Raw genomic sequence first — 21768 nt, 5'->3', positions numbered from 1 at the left:
ATAAACGGTGATTGACCAATCAGAAAGATGAAAGGGTCTAGGGCGCGAACGCCATCTTGTTCACGGGATTTCCTGGTCTTATCTATTTCGATTCTGTGAAGATCTCGCTTAAATGCGGCTTCTGCATAATGTAGGTGGTTGTTTTTACGAGAATTGTTAATGATAAATACCTCATGTTGTTTTCTTATCCATGTTTGACCTGTTCTAATTGTGTGTGCAATAATTGCATGTTACAAATGTCTTGGTGTTACTCAGTTTTCTTGTTAATTAAATCATTATATGTTATTTACAACCATAGTTTCATGTCACTGTTGTTCATATATATGCTCTTACATCGATTGTGTCTTTCAGAATTCACTTCATGGCTCAAGAGACTCAGCAAAATGAACCTCGTGGATCTATTAGCCTACGAAATACTCAACTGCAACATCCCAACACATTAGCAATTATTAATAATTACTCATCTTCTGGGGAAATTCATACGATTCAAATATCCAGTTCATCGGCTAAACTGCCTACAGCAACATCCATCTGCTCTTTGTCAGCAAATAACCAACCCATTCAATACATTGGACCGGAGGCCAGGACTTTATGTGTTCCTGTTTGTGGTGCTCATTCATCATATTCCCATTCAATTGTGCACCGTGCATCCCCCAATTCAAATGTTGGATATAACCCTGGATCAATGACTCATGCTCATTGCAGCACTCCTGCCAGCCAGCCTGATATGCTCGAGACATTGCTATCCAGAAATGTATATAATACACAGATTCATGCACAGAATCACTCTCCGCGTGTTCTCGGTCCATCAATAGTCGTAACTAACATACCAAGTCAAAATCCATCACTAATGAGTAGTCCTGCCAATATTCGCAACGCGGCTCCTGTTTCAAGCACTCACTCGATAGGTCAGACATATACGGCCACAACTAGTGCCCCTTCGGTAGTTGCAACAGATCCGGAAAAACGTCAACTCATCCAGCAGCAGTTGATCCTATTACTCCATGCTCGCCGTTGTCAGCGCCAAGAAGATGAGAGCAATGGACGAATAAGCCAATGTACAACACCTCATTGCAACACAATGCGTGGAGTCTTACAACACATGACTTCATGTACACAGGGCAAAAATTGCCAAACGCCGCATTGTGCTTCCTCTCGTCAAATTATATCACACTGGAAAAACTGTAACAATCGGGAGTGCCCTGTGTGCGAGCCTTTGAAACAAAACCAACACTACCAACGTAATCAAATGATACGTCCACCTCAAAACTCAACTCAGGTACATCCAGTCGCGAATCGCGTTCCCGAAGTAAATGGTGTTGACTCCAGTCCTCATTCCTGTGCTGCTCAGCAGCCGCCTGGCCAACCTTTTCGAGTCACTTCCATCGCTAGTGTTCCTGTTAACACGGCTGTTACACGAGCACCTAGCTCAGTCATCCCTAGTACTCAGATCTCAGACGCTTCGAACCTAAATGGTGTCAGTAGTCATGTAGCAGTGAACTGTACTCCTGCCGAGCAAAATGACTGGCGAAAAGGTGTGGATATATCTCAACGCAATCATGTTGTCCGCAGAATGTGAGTGGTGGATTTTTATTTAATTTAACATTTAGTGTTTTATTTAACATCCTCAGTCATGCTTACAATAATTGTCAGTGATATTTGCTCATGCACATATTCGTGTCCTTATAGTATTGCCGTTATCCCATAAATCTGTAAAAGTTGCTTTTTTGAGACTGGAAAATGTTTTAGAGAACTGGCTTTATAAACTAGCTCCATCGGTTTACATTCTTATTGCTCAATAGTGACCGAGTTCTTTAATTTTCTGGAAACTGGTCGATTGTTTCCTTCCATGTCTTCTCGAATCACTTATGTCGGATATTTTATTACCACTTAGAATGTTAATACCTCTACTATCAGATTTAGCTTAACGATTTCACGTCGCTGTTCTAGGGGAGTGTAGCAATCTGGACAGATGCATCCATGTTCCAGTTTCTACGTTGTGTTTAATGGCGTCTTCCTAGTTCTCTCGTTATTACCTGAACTTGGTTAGCCCAAATATAAGTAGAATTTCATATTTGTATATGTAATTTCCTAGCTCTTGTCGTCTTATCAACTATTTGTTAATATCTCATCAAATCCAGACAGTACTTCATGTTGTTTAAGATTGTTGATCTTTAAATAAGTCTACTTTTAATAAGTGCGTTCTGGATCTTGTTATGTGCCGGAATATGAGATGAGTAATTCTGCTATTTCTAAAATTCAGGCCTGTAATTTGTCAAAAATGATGAGGCTGGGTGTGTTGGCCAATCAGCTCATGGCAGTAATGAAAATATCCCATAGAAAAGTACTAGGTTAACCTGGCGATTATGTTACCGAGTAGTCTTAATGACACTTCCATTTGTTTTCGGCCTCCCGTCGTAAAAGGTTTGAATCGGCCTTGAACATCTACCTGCTCTACCATTATTTATTTATTTATTTAAACACATGTATATTGGTACAAAGGGGCACCAGATACATATGCGCCACATAAAATGATGAAAATAGGGAGAGAAAGGATTTAAAGATAAGTGGAACTGAAATGTACAACCAGACGACTCTTTCAGTTAAGAAAGTTAGAACCACTCTTTATGTAGAAAGTAAAAGGAGGTTACAGCAGGTTCGCCACTGGCTTCTATTCTGAGCCATATCTGATAACGTCTCTAGCCACTGTGTTGCACCATCTCTCGGACCCCAACCAGGGAGTCGTGAAGGACCAACAGAAGCTAGCCCTTTGCAGCTTTCTTTCATGCCACGACACCATGTCATACACTGACCTCCTCTCCGCTTTTTCCAACCAGTCCCAGAGTCGGCAAATAATGCACGACGTGGAAGTCTGTGGGACGACATTCGTTGGACACAAATGACAAAATGACGCACTACACTAACTACACTGCTCTACCATTGCTCTAAATTGACCTCACTTCGTATTGATCCCACAGTATTTTTTTGTCTGTTGTAGTAGTCCTCATCCTTTAGTTTCATTTTTGACTGGGGACGAGTGTTTTCAAATTTTTGGTGTTCCTTGACCACTAAAATTTAAAGCTTTACTTTGCTTATAGATGTACCACTATCCAAACGACTGTTGCAATATTCTTTCAGATCGACTTGTTATGTCACTGAGTCATTGCTCGATTATTTCGTACTTATGTTCCCGGGACGTGGAATCACACGATATTTTTTTCTCAATTGTTAGGCGTCAGCAATGAGAAAATGTCGGAATTGTTATCGCATCATTCAAAGCCATTTTGGCAACCTATTGTATAGACACATTAGTTTGTCGTGTTACGAAATTATTTTTGAGGTCTCAAGTAGTGCTAATTAAAGCCAGTTAGAGGTTGTTAACGTACGTTGGTCAAACTATCTGGATCTTGATACAAGTCCGGAGACTCTAAAAGCTTTGTTACTTGCTAATTGCTTTAAACCATGACACCAAAATGCTAACATCGAACCAATTATCGTTTACCCCTTGACTATTAGACTAAACGATATGGTAGTGTATCTTTTACCATTTTGCTTCAATGTTAATATTGCTCGCGTTATTCATGTTTTCTGACAGCTTGTTTTTATTATGGACTGTTGCTGTTCCGGTTACTGTCTTATTAAGGCATCCTACGTCTTTGCGAGTTGTGTCGGAAGAGATTCATATGAACGATAATCCAGTTCAGTTCAATTATCTCGGTCATATTTACTCATTTAGACGAGACTCAGCAAGATCAGATACGAAATATGGTAAAAACATCTGTCCCGTCACAGCTTGACGGTGGTTTTTGAGACTTAACAGAAAGACAACTTGAAATCTTCAAGTATGTATCCGAGCTACCACACATCACGGTTGGATACAGACAAGTGTGAAGGATTGGGAAATACTTGCAGGAGTTGGACACATGAATAGCTTGCGGAAATAAGCGCTAACCAATCGATTAAAGTTAACAACTTACCAAATAATCTACTCAATTCATTCAACACTACGCCTGTTACTATCCTTTCTCGTCGTATCACTAACGGTGCACCGAGAGCGTGACTTAAATGTTTTCTATCCACATGGTCGTTTATTAATTCAAATCAAACCGCTGTGTGGTGTACTCGTTCTTTCGTAAACTAACAGACATTTTCGTTACAGGTAGCACTAGTTGGCAGTAAGAACTTTGCAACGCTTTTGTATCAGTGCATAGGTCTCATCAGTAACTAACGGGTTCGACTAAACTCGAAATACTTAATGCGATCAGTATCCCCACTTATCTAGCTTCCCAAAGTCGGAATTAGGTATTGGCACAAACTTGTCCTTAGGTGACATTTTGGACTCCAGAGCAGAGGAGGTCGTGCCGAATAATTCTATATTATCGCTTTGGGATTAGCATTTCTATCTGGTTAAGTTAGTAAAAATCTTCGAAAAAGATCAGTCTATGAAAAACAAGAAATTTGTCTGTGACAGTAAAATTAGTAAGAGTTGGGTAGCTATGACAAACATCATTCGATGTGGTCAGCTCCAATTACCTGACCAAGTCATCGAGAAAAACACCTGGTTCTCCTTTTGATGATAAACTGCCAAGGTACCCTGTATCGACGAACTAGGATAACGCTCTCAGGTCAAGTAACATGATCATAGCATATCTGTATCCTACAAGCTGGTGAAAAAGATTCCCTTAGTTTCACGACCAGGTTTAGAACCTGGTTGGTGTTCTCAGATATTCTGTTACCGAAATCCGAATAAATATCAGATGACCTCTCAAAATCAGCTATTCAACCATAGATTTGCAGCATTACCAACATTTGTGAGATCAATAAGTAAATGGTTGTGGTTAAACTTTTCGTTTTCTCATCTATGCTATAGTATTCCTGCTGCTAAGTTTTGTATCAGTTTGCAGTTGTTTTCAGTAACCATACCACTGTTACTCAGAAATTCATCTTAATAATTTCATTTTCTTGAGACAACTTAAATCGATGTACGTCTGTCACTTCCTACATTACGTATTTCTAGCTGACGCAAAAATCCATTAAGTTTTATGTTGGCTCAATTACTCAATCAGCCTCCGTGTCTTCTATAAAAAATAGGATATTTTAGAATGGTAACTATGTGACCCATTGGGTCAGCAAAGGAAGTTATGTACGTAGACAAACCTGAGAACATACTTCGACATTGGTTGTCAGGGGGTTGACTTTGATGTTAGATGATAGGTGAAGGCGAAATTCAAAATTCGGCTCAGTAATCGTTCGAAGTTAGTATTTTCTTTGGCCCAACTGGTCTGTTGTTCCAGCTACGTCGCTCAGCTTGTCTTGTGCTCCTTGGTCAGTGACTACCGATCTATCTAACGATGTCCTCAACTCTAGATCATAAGGCGCCACAAATTGCCAGGCCCAAACAGCCTACCTTACACATTTTGTGGATAGTGGCGAACTTCTGGTCAGGGAACTATTTGGGTTTGCAAATGTTTGTGTAGTTTTTTTAACATCTTGGAATAAAGCGACATTCGTCCCCATTTTTAAAAAGGGTTTACGTTGTGTATTCTAAAACAGTTAACTTTCGTCATATTTCGCTGACTTCAAAATTCGTACAAGGTTAACTCACGGAAAACAGACTGGCTTTCATTCTTGTTGTGAATGTGTTGTTCATATCTTTATTCTCCGCCAAATTTTAAGACGTAGGCGCACTCATTGTCGATCAAAGATTGCTTTTTTATGGTCGGGCCGCCTTCGATCTGTCGGACCAGGTCTGTTATCTGGAACTGTCGTAAAGGTATGTTTCTGAAAAGTTTATTAACGTCTTGAAGGTTATATATACAAATACTTCAAGGAACGTGAAGGTACACAACTACCTTTCTCCGTCGTTAAGGAGAGTTACTCAACTTCAATATTCCTCTCTAATTTTTCTGGCAATGATATTCTGGAGACACTTCTGGTGGAAGCTCGTGGTATGGATCTGTTACACATAGAAAGGCTTTTTAATGTCGCATACTACTGTGTGATAAAACAACTTATCTAGGCAGTATTTAGTCAGTTCTCGTAACCAGGTCATGTACGTTGCACCTTTTAAATGCGAAGCAATCTTACAAGACTTGAAGAGACTCGTGCCTGCTCTCTCCGTGGTAATTTGTTACAAGCAGTCAGGAAGTTCTTGTATCTGGGTAGTTGTGTAAGTGCTACTAGTGGCATGGGAGATAAAATCGGCGCCTCTGTTCAGTCGTCGTATCTGAAGAATTGCTAACATCCATGTTAGCAATGCTGAAGTTCTCCAATGTGCATTCGTCATAGTGACGATAACTTTGTGTTACAATCATGAGGCGCCGTCTTTAGTGGATTGAAAATGTTGGATGTATGTCATTCCAACGACTTCCACAATGTTCATTGATTATTAACGCTGAGATTGGGTGAAAAAAGAGACAGTCAGTTGGAGTCCTAGTGATGGTACAACTTTCGCTTGAAATGACCGTAGCTGCTACCTTGAGGTGATGGTCTGGCTTGCCTATCGTGATGACCCAACCGAGCTATATTGACTGGTACATATGTTCCTGTAGGTTCTATCATGCCGGGCAGGTCGATTGGAGAACGGTAAGACTAAAAGCAGCAACTCAAGGTCTGAGGACGAAGTCGTAGTGCTGACTGTAGAAGGGTGTGACAACAGTAAGGTGTTTCCCTCGGACAACCAGCATCTGCAGCAATGCTGCCTTTTCGCAAGGAAGAAAGGAGTTAGACAAGGTCGACCCTGAAAATATCACATTTCACCTTACCCCACCGATTTCCGTCTCCGGCGGTAAGGCCCTTTAAGGAAAGGAGTTAACATATCAAAAACCCACAAAATGGCTGTGCGTGACCGACCTCAAGCAGTTGCCCCTTGAGCTCTGCGGTCACGCTCCGAGGTCGTTAAGATCAACATTAATCCAACTTCCTTCTCAGGTCCGTCAAGAAATACCCTTTCATCGTATGGGCAGCTGGGAAGTGATATCGGCCCACATACTCGTAACAACACACGAAACCAAGTTGGTCACAATCAAATCCTTCCTACACATAATAACTCTCTTATCTCCACGACTAACCCTTCTCACGTCCTTTTATCACCTCGCACCGCTAGGGCAAACGATTCGAGTACGCGGAACGTTATTCCCGGTCTCCTGAAACCACGCTCTAAACTACATGTAGGAACTTTTAACGTTCGAACATTGTGCCAAATAGGACAATAGACTTCCTTAGCTAGAACTTTGGAGTCTCGTACCATCGATGTGTGCTGCGTCTCGGAAACGCGCATACAGGATCCCAGTAGCGTCATTCATTTGACCTCATTATGTCAAAATAAAGAACCAACTCAATCCACATTTCGTGTATCTGGAAGCCCTGATGCTGCTTCCCGTGGCCTCGCTGGCGTAGGTATAGCATTGAGTCCTAGGGCAGAACTTGCTCTTTTAGACTGGATCCCAGTAGACAGTCGTCTGTGCGCTGTCCGACTAAACGGATCAGTAAGGACTCGGAAAGATAGGGAAACTCGTTGTTGCCTCTTCGTCGTCTCTGCCTACTCTCCCACCGACTGCAGCTCAAATGATGTAAAAGATGAGTTCTACAGAAAGCTTTTAGACCTCCTCCGAAAAGCTAGGCGTTCTGATGTAGTAATAGTGGCTGGTGATCTTAATGCTCAAGTAGGTAAACTATGCGAAAAGGGAAGACACCTGGGTGGATCTTATGGTGTCGTGGCGGAAAGAACAGATAGTGGCGACCGTCTGTTGCAGCTATGCTCAGATGACCCCTTGTTTCTTGCAAATACTAACTTTAAGCACAAGGAAACATCTTTTGACATGGCGACCCCCGAATTCGTCCCAACGTTGGACCCAACTAGATCACATCGCTATCAGCCACCGATGGAGGGGCTCGATAGGAGACTGTCGCTCATTCTGGAGCACATGCTTAGATTCAAATCATGCTCTAGTGCGAGCACGTATCTGTCTGCGTCTTACTGGACGTAAGAAAGACGCTGCAAAGAAGCTTCTTAGGGTTCTACTCAATGATAGGCAAGCTAAGAATATATTTCAGGAACAACTAGAAAAACAGTTGAGCAGCCATGCAAGTTGTGTCCACCCTGAGGCAGCGTGGAATGACATCCGAAAAGCTGTGGAAACAGCAGTGATATCTGCTAGTACGGTAAACCATAAGGTTAGGGAGAAACACTGGATCTCAGCAGCATCTACCGCACTGAAAGATGCTCGAAAACTCATCTCATCTGGCTCTGACAGGTTTACCCTTGAGATTTTTAAGGATGGCGGTCCAGTATTAGCAGAGAGATTGACTGACGTCTTAGGTAGAATCTGGGAACTGGGCGTAATTCCATCTGACTGTTCCCAATCACTGATCGTGCCAGTCTATAAGAAAGGACAAAAGTCCTCCTGTAACAATCAGAGGAATCAGTTTGACTAATATTGTGTCTAAAATATTAGCTTCAATATTATTTGGGCGCCTAACCAAAGCTCGTGAAGAGCAGACTAGAGAAAACCAGGCTGGTTTTCGACCTGGACGTGGTTGTATAAACCAGATATTCACTCTACGTCAGGTTCTAGAACATAGACACGTTCAGACGTCCCACAATCGTAGTATTTTTCGACCTTAAGGCGGCATTTGACACTGTTGATTTTGAGGTTTTGTGGCAGTGTTTGTCACTGAAAGGATTACCAAAGAAGTACATTAACCTTATAAACGCTCTCTAATCGAACACAACTGGCCGAGTGAGAGCTTATGATGAACTGTCATCAGGATTGATTACCTCAAGTGGTGTTTGTTAGGTCTGTCCACCCTCTCCATTCTTGTTTAACTTCTTGTTTTGAGTTTATCGTAGACGTGCTTTTAGAAATAACACTTTCCTCATCCAAATTTAGAGGGGTTTAACTTCTACCAGGAGATTCACTTGTTGACTTGGAATATGTCGATGATATAGTTTTATTTGGTGACGACGCTGACAAAATGCAGTCTTCTGACCACTATAAGCAACAATGCAAGCATGTTCGGGATGTGATTCTTCCCTTTGAAATGCAAAATGTTACTTCAGGATTGGGTTGCATCGACACCTGAACTAATGATAGGGAGTGAAGTAGTTGAGCGTGTTGACGGCTTCACTTATCTTGGGAGTCTCATCAGCCCTTGTGGTCTGGTGTGTGACGAAATCTCAGCACGGATACAGAAGGCTCGTCTAGGTTTCGCCAACTTGCGCCATTTATGGCGTAGGCGAGATATCCGTCTAGCAACAGAAGGACGGGTTTACTGTGCAACAGTTCGTTCCGTCCTACTTTATGGCAACGAAACATGGCCGATAAGAGTAGAAGATATTCGTAGGCTACTGGTATTCGACAATAGGTGTCTTCGAAGCATTGCTCGTATATCCTGGGACCACCGAGTAAGCAATGCAGTTGTTAGGAAACGGGTACAAGGTAAGGATGGCAAATCGATCGATGAAGTAGTGAAACTTCATCAGTTGAGATGGCTGGGACACGTATTACGTATACCTAACCATCGACTGCCCCGACGTGCAATGTTTTATGGTGTAGGATTAGATTGGAAGAAAGCTATGGGCGACCAGACCAAAACGTGGCACGAATCCATGAAGTCACTGACAAGTGGACTGAGCCATGTTGTTAGGTGTAGACTACCTGGTTGGGATCCGCGAGATGATAACAACCGATGGTTAAAGACCCTGAATGACATGGCTCAAAATCGTTTGCAATGGCGCAGGTGCATCCACTCTTTGTGTTCTGCCAAATTATAATCTTCTGAATTCTTCATGTCTCTATCTTTTTTCTCTTTCCAGATTTATTTCACTGTATTACATTCCTTGAATAACATCTTCAAACCCTAATCTTTCACATAATGCTTATACTCTTACCACCACTACCACTGTGGGATTTGAATCGACTTCTGCATCTCTGTGCTAATGTTGTATGGTAACTCGAACTGATGTACGTACGTACTAAGTTCCACGTTGTGACTGACTGCATATTTTTCGGTGTAGAAATCGATAGTAACTTTTTTGTCGTTTTCTGTACCATTCATAAAAATATGAACCGTCAACTGGAAAAAGTTAATTTCGCTGCTTTCAACTGATATATATTCTCGTTTCACACATTATTCTTACCTATTTCAAAATCTTAATCCATACTCTTTTATTTCTTCACAACGTTATCTCTTTATTTTGTGTGGTACGTATTTTTTATTATTCAATCATACCTGATTTTATGAGTGCAACACAAAATAAATAATTCTAGTAAAAGGTGGGATTCTATTAGATAAACCTTCGAGCTGAACTATTTTACCAGTATCTCATGATAGATTCCTTTATTTAAAGTGACCATTCAATTTTATCGTGTGAAAGTCTACCTTCGCAAGTCCTATGAGTTTTAGTGGTTTATGTAAACTGCTTCTCGATTGTCCTCCATGACCACATTTGTGCTCGTAGTTGTTTATTTTCAACATGAATCCCCAGTCTGTGTGTCGGTTTAGCTACATTACCAGCAATTTTAGTGTGCAGCTAGTTAAATCTCATAGATGTACGCAAACTTGTAGCGATTTTCGTACCATCGTTTTATCATACCATGTAAAGATTTTTCTAATTTAACACTAATACTCTCCCTTAATTACTAAACCTTTTCTTTTACAGTGTACGTTTCATCTTCCCATTTCCCGATCCTGCTGCCTATTCAGACCCAAGAATGCGAAATCTAATCGAATATGCGCGCAAAGTTGAACGCGAAATGTATGTTACGGCTACAGATATTGATCATTATTTTCATTTGTTGGCTCAGAAGTGTTACAAGATACACCGTGAGCTAGAAGAAAAACGTAAAAGTCGCCAGCTTGGAGTGGACAGTTCAGTAGGGAGTTCTCAGTCTGTAGTAACATCATCTTCTGCTGTTAACTCGTCGCAATTGAATCAGAGTTTATCCACATTGTCTAATCAGTTGGCTTCACCTTCCAATTCAGTTTCTTCTACATTAGGTTCTTGCACAGCGAGCAGAGTTCCGAACTCCAATATTACCAACGGTAACTACAATTCTTCAAATGAGAGCTATGAAATGAATTCATTTGCAACTCAGGATTCAAACAACTCAGAAACTGACATGTCAAGATTCGAGCATTATTTACAAAATGCTTGCAATCGTCATCGTTTCAAGTCAGATTCAGGAACAGCAGGATCTTCTGATTCACCTATTGTGTCCTCATCAGTTACAAATCTGAAAACCTCCACGTCACAGCCCAGTATTAAATCAACAATAGAAGATACAAAAATGGTCAGCACTCCAGCTGTAGCTGCCTCAGGAGATAGCATCCTTGTTAAAAGCAAAGTAGTAAAGGTTGAAATGAAAGCTGATGAAACGCCATGTAACGATCCACCAGTGAATAATGATTCATTTTCTGTGGACACCACGTCAAACCTCAATTCAAGCAGTGTCCCACTTGCTTCAAACATGTTACCTGTAAAACCAGATGAAAGCAAGTGGAAGAAATGGTCACGCGAAGAGCTTTTGCGCCATTTCCTTCAATTACATGAAGAAGTATACAATGATAAGTATGCAGAACCTTTCCGCGCTCCAGTTGATCCAGTGATGCTACATATACCAGATTATTTCCAAGTTATTAAAGAACCTATGGACCTTACGACTATTCGAAATAATTTGGAGGATGGTAAGTACACGGACCCATGGCAGGTCGTGGATCACTTTCGACTGATGTTTAATAATGCATGGCTGTACAACAAAAAAACCTCCAAGGTTTACAAGATGTGCACCAAGGTATGTTAGAGTGATTTCGCTTAACCTTTTCACTGTAGTTGGCAGAACTTTTTCAGAATCGCATAGACCAGGTCATGCAAGCAATGGGGTTTTGTTGTGGTCAGGATTATGAATATCAACCTCAGGGTTTGTATTGTTCCTCTTCAAATTTATGTACAATAAACCGAGATGCTACTTATTTCGTCTACATCAACAAGTGAGTCCTTTAATGCCTCCTTATTTATTTTAGTGATAAACAAATCGGTCTTGTATGTGATAAATATTATCAATGTGAAAAATGTTTTAGCGAAGCTGGAGATGTAATTATATTGGCTGACGAACCAAATCAGTCTATGTAAGCCAGATTTTATTATTTTTCAACTAATTGGTACTTTTTTTAGCCCGATTAAACGGGAAATGTTTGAGAAACGAAAGAATAATGTGAAGGAAAAAGAAGAATTTGTTATTTGTGTGGAATGTGGTAGACGTTGGCATAAAGTCTGCGCCTTACACATGAACGAAATATGGCCAAGTGGATATATTTGTCCTGGTTGTTTACGGGAGCGCGGTATAAAGCGGAAAGAAAATCGGTTCACTGCTAAGAAGCTACCCGTAACGCGCTTGAGCAATTTCCTGGAGAAGCGTGTTAACGATTTCCTTAAGAAAAAAGAAGTTGGTACCGGAGAAGTTACTATTCGCGTGTTGGCAAGTTCTGATAAGGTTGTAGAAGTTAAACCTTTAATGCGTGCAAGATTCACTGAAAGTGGCGAATTGTCTGAATCATTTCCTTATCGACTAAAGGCTGTTTTTGCTTTCCAAGAAATCGACGGCCAGGATGTGTGTTTCTTCGGCTTGTACGTGCAAGAATATGGTTCAGAAAGTCCTCAACCTAATCGTAGAAGGGTTTATGTTGCTTACCTAGATTCCGTTTTCTTTTTCCGACCAAAACAATATAGGACAGATGTGTATCATGAAATTCTTGTTGGCTATCTGTTGTATGCAAAGCGATGTGGTTATGCAATGGCACATATATGGGCTTGTCCACCTGGTGAAGGCGACGATTATATTTTTCATATGCATCCTACCGAGCAAAAGATTCCCAAAGCAAAACGATTACAGGAGTGGTACCGTCGGATGCTTCAAAAGGCTATCATAGAAGGAATAGTGGTCGACTACAAAAACATCCTTAAAGATGCTTTAGATCATCAGCTTGTGTCACCTACAGAGATCCCTTATTTTGAAGGTGATTTCTGGCCAAATACACTTGAAGATATTCTTAAGGTAAGTAAATCTGTTATAGCATTGTTTTCATTCTCTTCAGCGTTTTCATGTGTATTGTTGGTCTTGGCGTGAGCGGCTCTTTGCATTGCACAAGTGTTATTGATTTATATCTGCAGATTTATAATTCACTTTTTTCCAATAAGATTTTCGGATTCTTTACCAAAGTTCTCCCCCCTTATTGTTTATCTTCTTTAGAGAAAAAATGTTGTGGCTAGTTATTGTTACTCAGTTACTGCCTAGGTTTTATTTTCGGAAAACATGAAACTCATATATTCTCCACGATTGTCTTCATAACTAGAGTCTAGACACAACTGTTCATTTTGATTTTAGATGGTATTTTACAGCTTAGTAGCCTAGTGTGTAAGCCGTAGACAGATTTTTTATGTAAAAGTGGAGACTAGTAGTAAGCAACATGTGCTTTGTCAGTACACTTTGTGCTCATGTTTTAGTTCTGAAGTTTTTTCTCATTAACTCGTTATATTATTTTACTTCCAGTTACTACAACTTGCAGCAGCTACTCAGATTTACATAGTTTCAAATTAATAGCACTTGAGTACATGCCGTGTTTCCTATTGGTTTTGTTTCACATTTTGTGTCACGGACTTGACGATAAAGGTCACTAATGGGTTGGTTTTCCCGTTAAATGTTGTAGTTCAGATTTAGGAACTGATCTAAGTGAACCCGTAAGTCACCTTTACTACGCTAGTAAGCATCCACCTTTTTAGTCAACCAATCAAAGATGCCTGTGATCATTTGACTAATTGACAAGTAATGTTGGACCCGGTACAAATGTGTATTAGTCTAAGTAGTCATGCTTCATGTTTCCATCAATATAATAGAGTCAATACGAGCAAAAACCAACACGTTAAGATAGTGATAACAGTAAGCTTTTAGTATTGAAAGAGGTTTCCTGACTTCAAACTATTGGCTTCCGTCATACCTCGTAGATTGTTCAAAACCCGAAAAAAATTGACTTACGAGGAGCATGTTGGTTTTCGTTCTGGTCGAGGATGTATCGACCATATCTTCATCCTTAGCCAAATGTTAGAACACCGTCATACTTATCACAGGCCAATAATCGTAGTGTTTCTTGACTTCGGGGCCGCCTTCGGTCCGTTGGACAGGACCGTTCTCTGTGATTGTAGGCATCGTGTATTCGGTGTCACTATCTTGAAACATCGACTTCGGCGGCTTGGACATGTTCTACGAACGTTGTCCCAGGGAGTTCCACGTCGTGCATTATTTGCCGACACTGGGACTGGTTGGAAAAAGCGGAGAGGAGGTCAGTGTATGACATGGTGTCGTGGCATGAAAGAAAGCTGCAAAGGGCTAGCTTCTGTTGGTCCTTCACGACTCCCTGGTTGGGGTCCGAGAGATGGTGCAACACAGTGGCTAGAGACATTATCAGATGTGGCTCAGAATAGAAGTCACTGGCGATCCTGCTGTAATTTTACTCCATAAAAAATGGATGTGACTTTAATTGGAAGAACTTTTTCTGGCTGTACCTTTGCTAACTGAACTGCCTCTCCCATTATTATGATTACTTCACTATCATACACTAATTTCTGTTCGTTTTTGTTCCTTTTTTCTTATACCCACTTAACTTGCTCTATCCCTTCACATTTTCATTATTATTGTGTGGCGTAAATATATTTGGTGCCCCTTCGTACCAATATTTATTTGTTCAAATAAATAAATCATGGTGCATTTTTACTGCACTGTTTTCTTATTAACCTAGATACTTCTGCGAATATCCATTTCTATTGTGTTATGCACCCGGCCTCTAATTGTTGCGTAAAGTGTTGTTATTAAGTGTTCAGTTTGGATCCTACTCCCTGCTGCCAATAACCAAAGTTCAACACTAGTAATAAGTACAAAGGATATACATGCCGAAATGTACATGAGAACAAAAAAAGGAGATCCCCGTTGACTGTTTTTGCGCAGTTGTCAGACGACAAGCACGCAAAAAATCAAACTACTTAGCAGAAAGGTGATGACTTTTTGCAGTAGTGCTTTGTTTTGGCCCATCCAATCTTTACTTGACTTAATGTAGCACATTTTAGTAGACAGTGGTTGTAGATTTTAATACAACCCAATAATCTCTGAAAACGTTCATAACATTATCTTATTTGCTTCCCTTAGTTATTACTTCACACCTAACGCTCATTGTTCGCTTTTCCTACTACACTCAGATAGTGTCAGAATCACATTACTAAATATCTGTAATCTGTTCATATTTTTTCAGCGATTGGGTCTTACTGCTTTAAAGTAGAACGAGAGCGATTGACAAGAGTTTTCTGTTTGGCAAACACATTCATTTTATGTAGTAATATGACTGGCGTTATTCTAAGAATTTATAGCCTCCATAATTGGTATTTATCCATACTGTGTTTATATCAGAATAACCTATTCATACTTGATATCTCTGAAGCGTTCTAAATTTTGTATTAATCATCCCATCTTTATTCAGGTTTTTGTGTTACGTTTTTTTATCGCTTCTTTCTGACACCATTACAAATTCACTTGTGATCTATACAATAAAGCTAGTTTTGCAAGTTCTAATTGTTTGATTGATATTTCTCACCCTTATTTCTTGACAGGAACTGGAAGAGGAAGAAGCTCGTCGGCGTCGTGAAGAGGCAATGGCTCAGGCAGAGGCTGAAGATGATGAAGCAGATTGTTCAAGCTCCACCAATGAGGGACTTCCTGGAGATCCTGATAAGCGCAGTGGTAAAAAGAAGGCTAAGAAACGCAAAGGTAACAAGAAAGGCAATACATCAACTGCAAGTAAAAGAAAACGCCTAGATGGGCCAATAGACGGTGCTGAAGAACTTTCACGGAAGGTGTATGATACTATGGAAAAATTAAAAGAAATATTTTTTGTGATACGCCTTCATCGACATAACTCGGCTGCCTCACTTCCACCCACCACTGATCCAGATCAACCTGTACATAGTGAGCTAATGGATAGTCGAGATGCGTTCTTACAGATGGCCCGGGAAAGGCATTTAGAATTTTCATCGTTGCGTCGTGCCAAGTATTCTTCTATGGTCCTGTTGTACGAACTGCATATGGAATTGCGTCAAAGCTTTATGTATAACTGCAATGTTTGCGGTGCTCAGATCGAAACTCGGTGGCATTGTAATGAGTGTGAAGAATATGATCTGTGCTCTCGTTGTTATAAGACAGAAAATCATCCACATCCTATGGTTCAATATGGTCTTGGCATAGATGAAGATTCAGGCACAAATGAAGAAACAGGTGATAGACCCAGTGGCACTGGTGCTACACCTGATCGTCGAATCAGCATAGAAGGATGCATAAGGTCTTTACTTCATGCTTGCCAGTGCCGAGACGCGAATTGCCGTATGCAGACTTGTGCTCAGATGAAACGAGTTTTATGCCATACTCGAAACTGTACCAAGAAAGCGACAAACAGTTGTTTGCTCTGTCAACAGCTGTTGTCACTGTTGTGGCACCATGCTCGAAGTTGTGAAGAGTCTAAGTGCCCTGTTCCCTTCTGTTCAAACATAAAGTATAGAGTTAAGCAAAAGCTATTGCAGCAGCGGTTGCAACAAAATAAGTTGCTCAGACGTCGTATTTCGACAATGCACCGAGGAGCACTGCCAACCAGTGAATCACAACCTCCTACACAAAGTTGTCCTACCTCTGCAATTCCATCTATCTCTTCTACTTCTTTAAATCAAAGTAGCATTAATTCACTGCATCAAACTCAGTCTCCCAATCACCAGTCTTTAACCACAAACACAGTAAGAAACCCACAGTTATCTACTTCCTCAAACTCTGTAGAAAAGCCTCTAAGTAATACGACTCCTGTTAGTTTTCAACCACAAGCTCAGGTACAACAACAAGGTCCAGTATTGCTTTCCACGGGAAATCCTCAGTATTCTCAGCCACCTCGTATCCCAGTGCCGACTGTCGCTTCTCAGAACAACCAGGGTGCAAACCCGCGTCCACCTGTTGTATGTTCTTCAGTAATGCCTTCTGGAGGTCGTGTCATAATGCAGCCACCAATAAATACAGGCCCCGTACAACGTACAAATACTCCAGTCACTGTGTCCGTCACCTCAGGTTGGCGAGCTCGCCCAGTAATAGCTACTGCATCTCAAGGTACAGTCCATTCGTCTACCGGACAACTAATACAATCACAAGCGCAGCCAGCTACTGCAACATCAACTCACTCTTCTGTGTCTATCCTTAATCCTGTAAACAGTCAAAAACCAACCATATCTAACAAACCTACGCAAGTTGAAATAGACCATGTTAGTCAAGTAATCAGCCTTATTAAGGCTACCGGAACTTCAAGCGATGAACAAAACCGTCGGGTGAGCAACTTACTGTTTTTAAGAATGTTGATACACCGTTTTTTTCTGTTGTGTATGCTCACTACATAAACCGTATGCATAAACATTTTAAAGCTTAGGTCAATTATTAGGTAATCTTTGAACATATATGAAGATGTTTGCTAATATATTACAAATCGAAATTTCTTGTAATGCGTATCATTAAAAGTAACAAATTGATAAGTAGCTCATGAGAGAATTAAACTCGTTCACTTTCACCATACGATATATGTTAACTTCCCCTTAAATTGTATTTATATTAGGTGGTACTTTGAATGGTACTGGAATATTGCTACTGGTTTTGATATCTGATATACCACTGTTTTATCATTTTGTTTAATAAATAGTTAACAAATCTCATAAACCAATATTTACTTGTTTGTTTTTTTATTCTCTCATAGTTTATCGCATGGATCAAACGCCATCCCGAGTTTCATGCTGCCTTTTTTGCTCTACACTCACAACATAAACAACAAGCTGAGCTACGTGCTCAAGCAAGTCAAAGGCGTGTGACTACATCGGGAAGTATGCCTGGTACGTCATCACTATCTACGAGTTCTGCGATTGCAACTTCCTCGATATCTGACGCCTCCCAATCTCTTCTAGGTTCTAGTGGGGTCACGGGTAACGTTGTTATCGTTCCATCATCTGTATCTGCTAATTCGAATTCTCAGAACACAGGATTAAGTCGAACCCAAAATATAAACAACCTTTCTACACCTATGTCGTCCATGTCTGTCGTTACTGGTTCAACCTCTTTAGGTTCCACTCCTACTGTGATGCATCAACCTGTTCAGTGGATTTCTATTCAGTCACCAATCACTACGAATCATCACCAACCTTTGATTACTGGATGTACTGCACAACCAATCCAAACTGTCCCAAACACTACGACTCTGCGTTTCCGAGCAGTTCCAGGTACTGCGACATTAGTGCAGTCACAACCACAACAAGTACAGCATTTCTATAATACGACTCAACTTGGTCCAGATTCTGCGTTCAGTGGCAATGATTCTGGATCTAACATGTTTGTTTCAGCTACTGGTCCCAGTATATTGTCTGTAGGAAATCAGCAGTCGCAAGTTCTTAGTGCCGTTCCTCAGCGCTTAACTCCAGCTTCAAGTTCAAGTATTGGTCGTCAGTCCTCTACACCACAAGCAGCTATTGTGCACTTTAGATCACAGCAACACCAACCCTTGAGTGGTACAGTAAATCCTATGCAGCCTCATATAATACTTACTAATACAACCGCTCCTGCAAGTGGCCCAACCCACCTCTCCCACCAGTCCCAACCACAGCTTGTTTCTGCCACTTCCAATGGTCGTCAAGTTGTTGCTTTAATGACCCACCAAAATATTCCTCATACAAATGTATCTGATCCAGGAGCCCCTTTACGTGATTCTGGTTCCAATAATTCTGCTAATAACCTTGGCAACGGCATACAATGATTTCTGTCTTTAAACATAGTGAGAACACACTTTCATGTTGCTGGCTGTGTAAGTAATTTAAAAGCTGTTTTTGAGCTGACATGACATGGTCATGTTTTCTGTATCAATCCAATTACTAGTTAATTTATCCTAAATTGCACTGATAAAAACACTTATACGAATTGCAGGCTCAAACTATTATTCAGGGAGGGGACTGTTAATAAATGCTCCGTGTCCCTTCGCTCTAACAACTTTGTGATTCGTTAAACCTTAACGTCGCATTTATGTTAATTTTGATTCCTGAATTTTCAAGCCAGTTGTGTGCATTCTTTCACTTTGCTCCGGTGGTCGTTCGCTCTGTTTGGTTGCTGCGCACATTATTTTGATACATTTTGTAGTAACCCCTCCCTGCTTGACAGTGCTTACACATCAAATGAGTTCATAATTCCCGAGGATATCCAAATTATTTTTCCCCGTTGTCTTTATTTCCTGTTTATTACGGTTTTCGGAACAACTTCACAACTTCATCAGATCTTACGAAATTCACTGGTAACGAATGATTTGTTTACTTTTAGATTCAAATTTGTTTTCTTATTTAAATGTATAAGCTAATCTTTTGTGGCTCATATTTTTCTTTTCTTCAGCTTGTTCTATCAAATCAGGTTGAAGTGTGTTAAATATTTATCACTGTACACATATATGTCAGAGTTTTAGAACTGGTTTGGTTGCGCCTCCATTTGTTCAATATCCCAAGAAATAGTTTAACATTGCCTTTCCCCCCAAAACATCTTTATTCGAACTTCGGGGTAATATAGACTTGTGTTGTATATAGCCGAAGAAATTAATCTCCTAAATACCCTTCTTTATTGCCTAGCTTTGTACATGCGACACATACTTTGTGCAGTTAACATTTTTCTTTCTATCAAATTTCCTTCCATTATAGTATAGTATAACTTTGCTTATGTATATGCTTTTAAAATCCGGTCTGTTGTCTTTTCACTGATGTATCCCCAACACTTATTATCTTCGATTTGTCTTTGTACGCATGAAATGCGCCTGCTTATAGGTCACCCACAAAATTACTTTACTCTGTCTTTGTAAATTATTTTCTCTTTTTATTAAGAGTTCTATTGTCTATTATGTCTTTTTATGAAATTGAAAATCGGATAATTGGATTATGTGCTGTTGAAATAATTTGTTTGGTTTGTTGTATCAGGATTAAAAATCTCTCCTGACTTTTGGGAATTGGCGTTAAATTTAGTCGCATTAGTCGTTCAGGAACACAGATTAATCGGAGTTTGATTCTAGAAAAAGCTTAGTTCTGTCATTATGGTATTATATCATAAAACAGTCATGATTTATTCTCTAGAAATGCAGTTTGAGACCTGCGATTTTAAATTCCGCACTAAATACAAATTACAAACCAGGCATTCGGGGATTCTAAAAGTTTCCGTTTTCGTGGCACAAATAATTCGTGTAGTATACATCTCGATGGTGGTTTTGTATGGTGTAGTTGTCATGTCCATCCTGTTAACCAGTGATTGAATGTACTAAGTAAACCTTATTATCCCCCCAGCTATTCAAGTGATAAATCGAGGGTTCATGTCAATGTGCATTACTTCAGAAGTAATATGATTATACCTAAACTGCGTTCGTTGGACTTATTCTTCATTACGGGGCTTTAAATGACTCTAGCGTTTCTAAAAACGCTTTTTGAGTTGCTACGTGTAATTATTTGTGCAACAAGATTAGTTCACAAACCAGTTTTGAGACTGGTGTTTAGTAGTAAAAACCATTTTGCATACCTAGTTACAGATACCTCTTGTGGTCAGGATGATGTATTTTCTTAGTAAGAGATTTTTAACCGATTCGCACGATATACGATTCATGAGGACCTTAAAATTTGGTTGACGTCTTATGTTTTACTACCATTCTGAAGCCATCTTTTTGGCCGGTGATCATAGTTTTTAATTTGATGTTTATATCGACAGATTACTTAGTCATTGTGTCGTAATACGATTCGTATTTTAACAGGCTGGTTCATATTTTCACTCCATATTCATTCGTCGGTGAATAAAGAGCGATTATTTCATACAAATCCTAAACGAGAAATCTTATCCTTTTAACTATGAGATAGTAATCAATGAAACTCATCAAAGTTAACATTATGTAGAAATAAGAATATCTTTGTTTTTTGTAGGTTGATATTAATTACCAATCAAATTGTTTGCGAATCTTCAGTGTTTTTCACATCAAATAGTTATTGATTCCATTTTTGTTGAATCAGTTTGAGACAGTAGGTAAATTCACATGGTTTTACTTCGTTTCAGATAGACACCAATTATCAAAATTAGACGTAAAGTTCAACCTATTATCAATTATTTACATTAAACCAAGATATCCAAAGTAGCTTGTGAGCAAGACGTTTCGAAATATGTAGTCGTAGGCTTTAGGTTTTCATGGGGACAGATTTTATCCCTGTTAACAGGCTGTCGCTGAATGGTATTTAGAAAGAATCAAAATTAGTCGTGACTTTGATATGATGCTATGAATGAAACCAGTGACGATGATATAAATTTTTGAACATGGAACTGTAAGCTTGATTGGTACGCGGTCAAAAATGCTAATCACTACCCAGACATTTAAAAGACTCAGTTGTGTTTACTGATTCATTTTTTTATTAACGATTCCATTTTAGTGAGGTAGATTGACAAATGCGTCTCATATTGACTGAGTACCGTGGTAATTTTCTGTTCTGAATTTAATACTGACAATTTAGTAAACATTACTCTTACATTTGTTTGAAGTTTTTAGTTCAGATTGAAATATATATTTTAAACTGCGCTACTTAGCGTAACTTCACAAATATGTTGATGTGAATCACCAACTAAAACAAAATATATAATTTAATGGTTTATACGT

The 21768-nt window shown here is 39.8% G+C and overlaps 1 protein-coding gene across 1 annotated transcript; it reads left to right on the top strand.

Annotated features, from left to right (window-relative positions):
• The first annotated feature begins 17 nt into the window (after positions 1–17).
• On the top strand, positions 18–20012 carry Smp_105910 (CREB-binding protein 1 (SmCBP1)). The gene is made up of 8 exons (XM_018799214.1): positions 18–130; positions 352–1575; positions 10664–11795; positions 11834–11991; positions 12025–12129; positions 12176–13055; positions 15656–17401; positions 17821–20012. The coding sequence occupies exons 2-8, from the start codon at positions 362–364 to the stop codon at positions 18865–18867; spliced, it is 6282 nt and encodes a 2093-aa protein (XP_018651025.1). The 5' UTR covers positions 18–130; positions 352–361; the 3' UTR covers positions 18868–20012.
• The last annotated feature ends 1756 nt before the right edge of the window (positions 20013–21768 follow it).

This window comes from Schistosoma mansoni, chromosome 3 (genome assembly GCF_000237925.1).
Source record: "Schistosoma mansoni strain Puerto Rico chromosome 3, complete genome".
Lineage (NCBI taxonomy): Eukaryota > Metazoa > Platyhelminthes > Trematoda > Strigeidida > Schistosomatidae > Schistosoma > Schistosoma mansoni.
This window is presented reverse-complemented; position numbering and strand designations above follow the sequence as displayed.

Excerpts from the sequence above, each read along its gene's own strand:
- Smp_105910 (XM_018799214.1), top strand. The coding sequence starts at position 362 with ATGGCTCAAGAGACTCAGCAAAATGAACCTCGTGGATCTATTAGCCTA. Across the intron at positions 11,796-11,833 it reads TTTACAAGATGTGCACCAAG|TTGGCAGAACTTTTTCAGAA; the intron begins GTATGTTAGAGT and ends TTTTCACTGTAG. Across the intron at positions 13,056-15,655 it reads CACTTGAAGATATTCTTAAG|GAACTGGAAGAGGAAGAAGC; the intron begins GTAAGTAAATCT and ends ATTTCTTGACAG.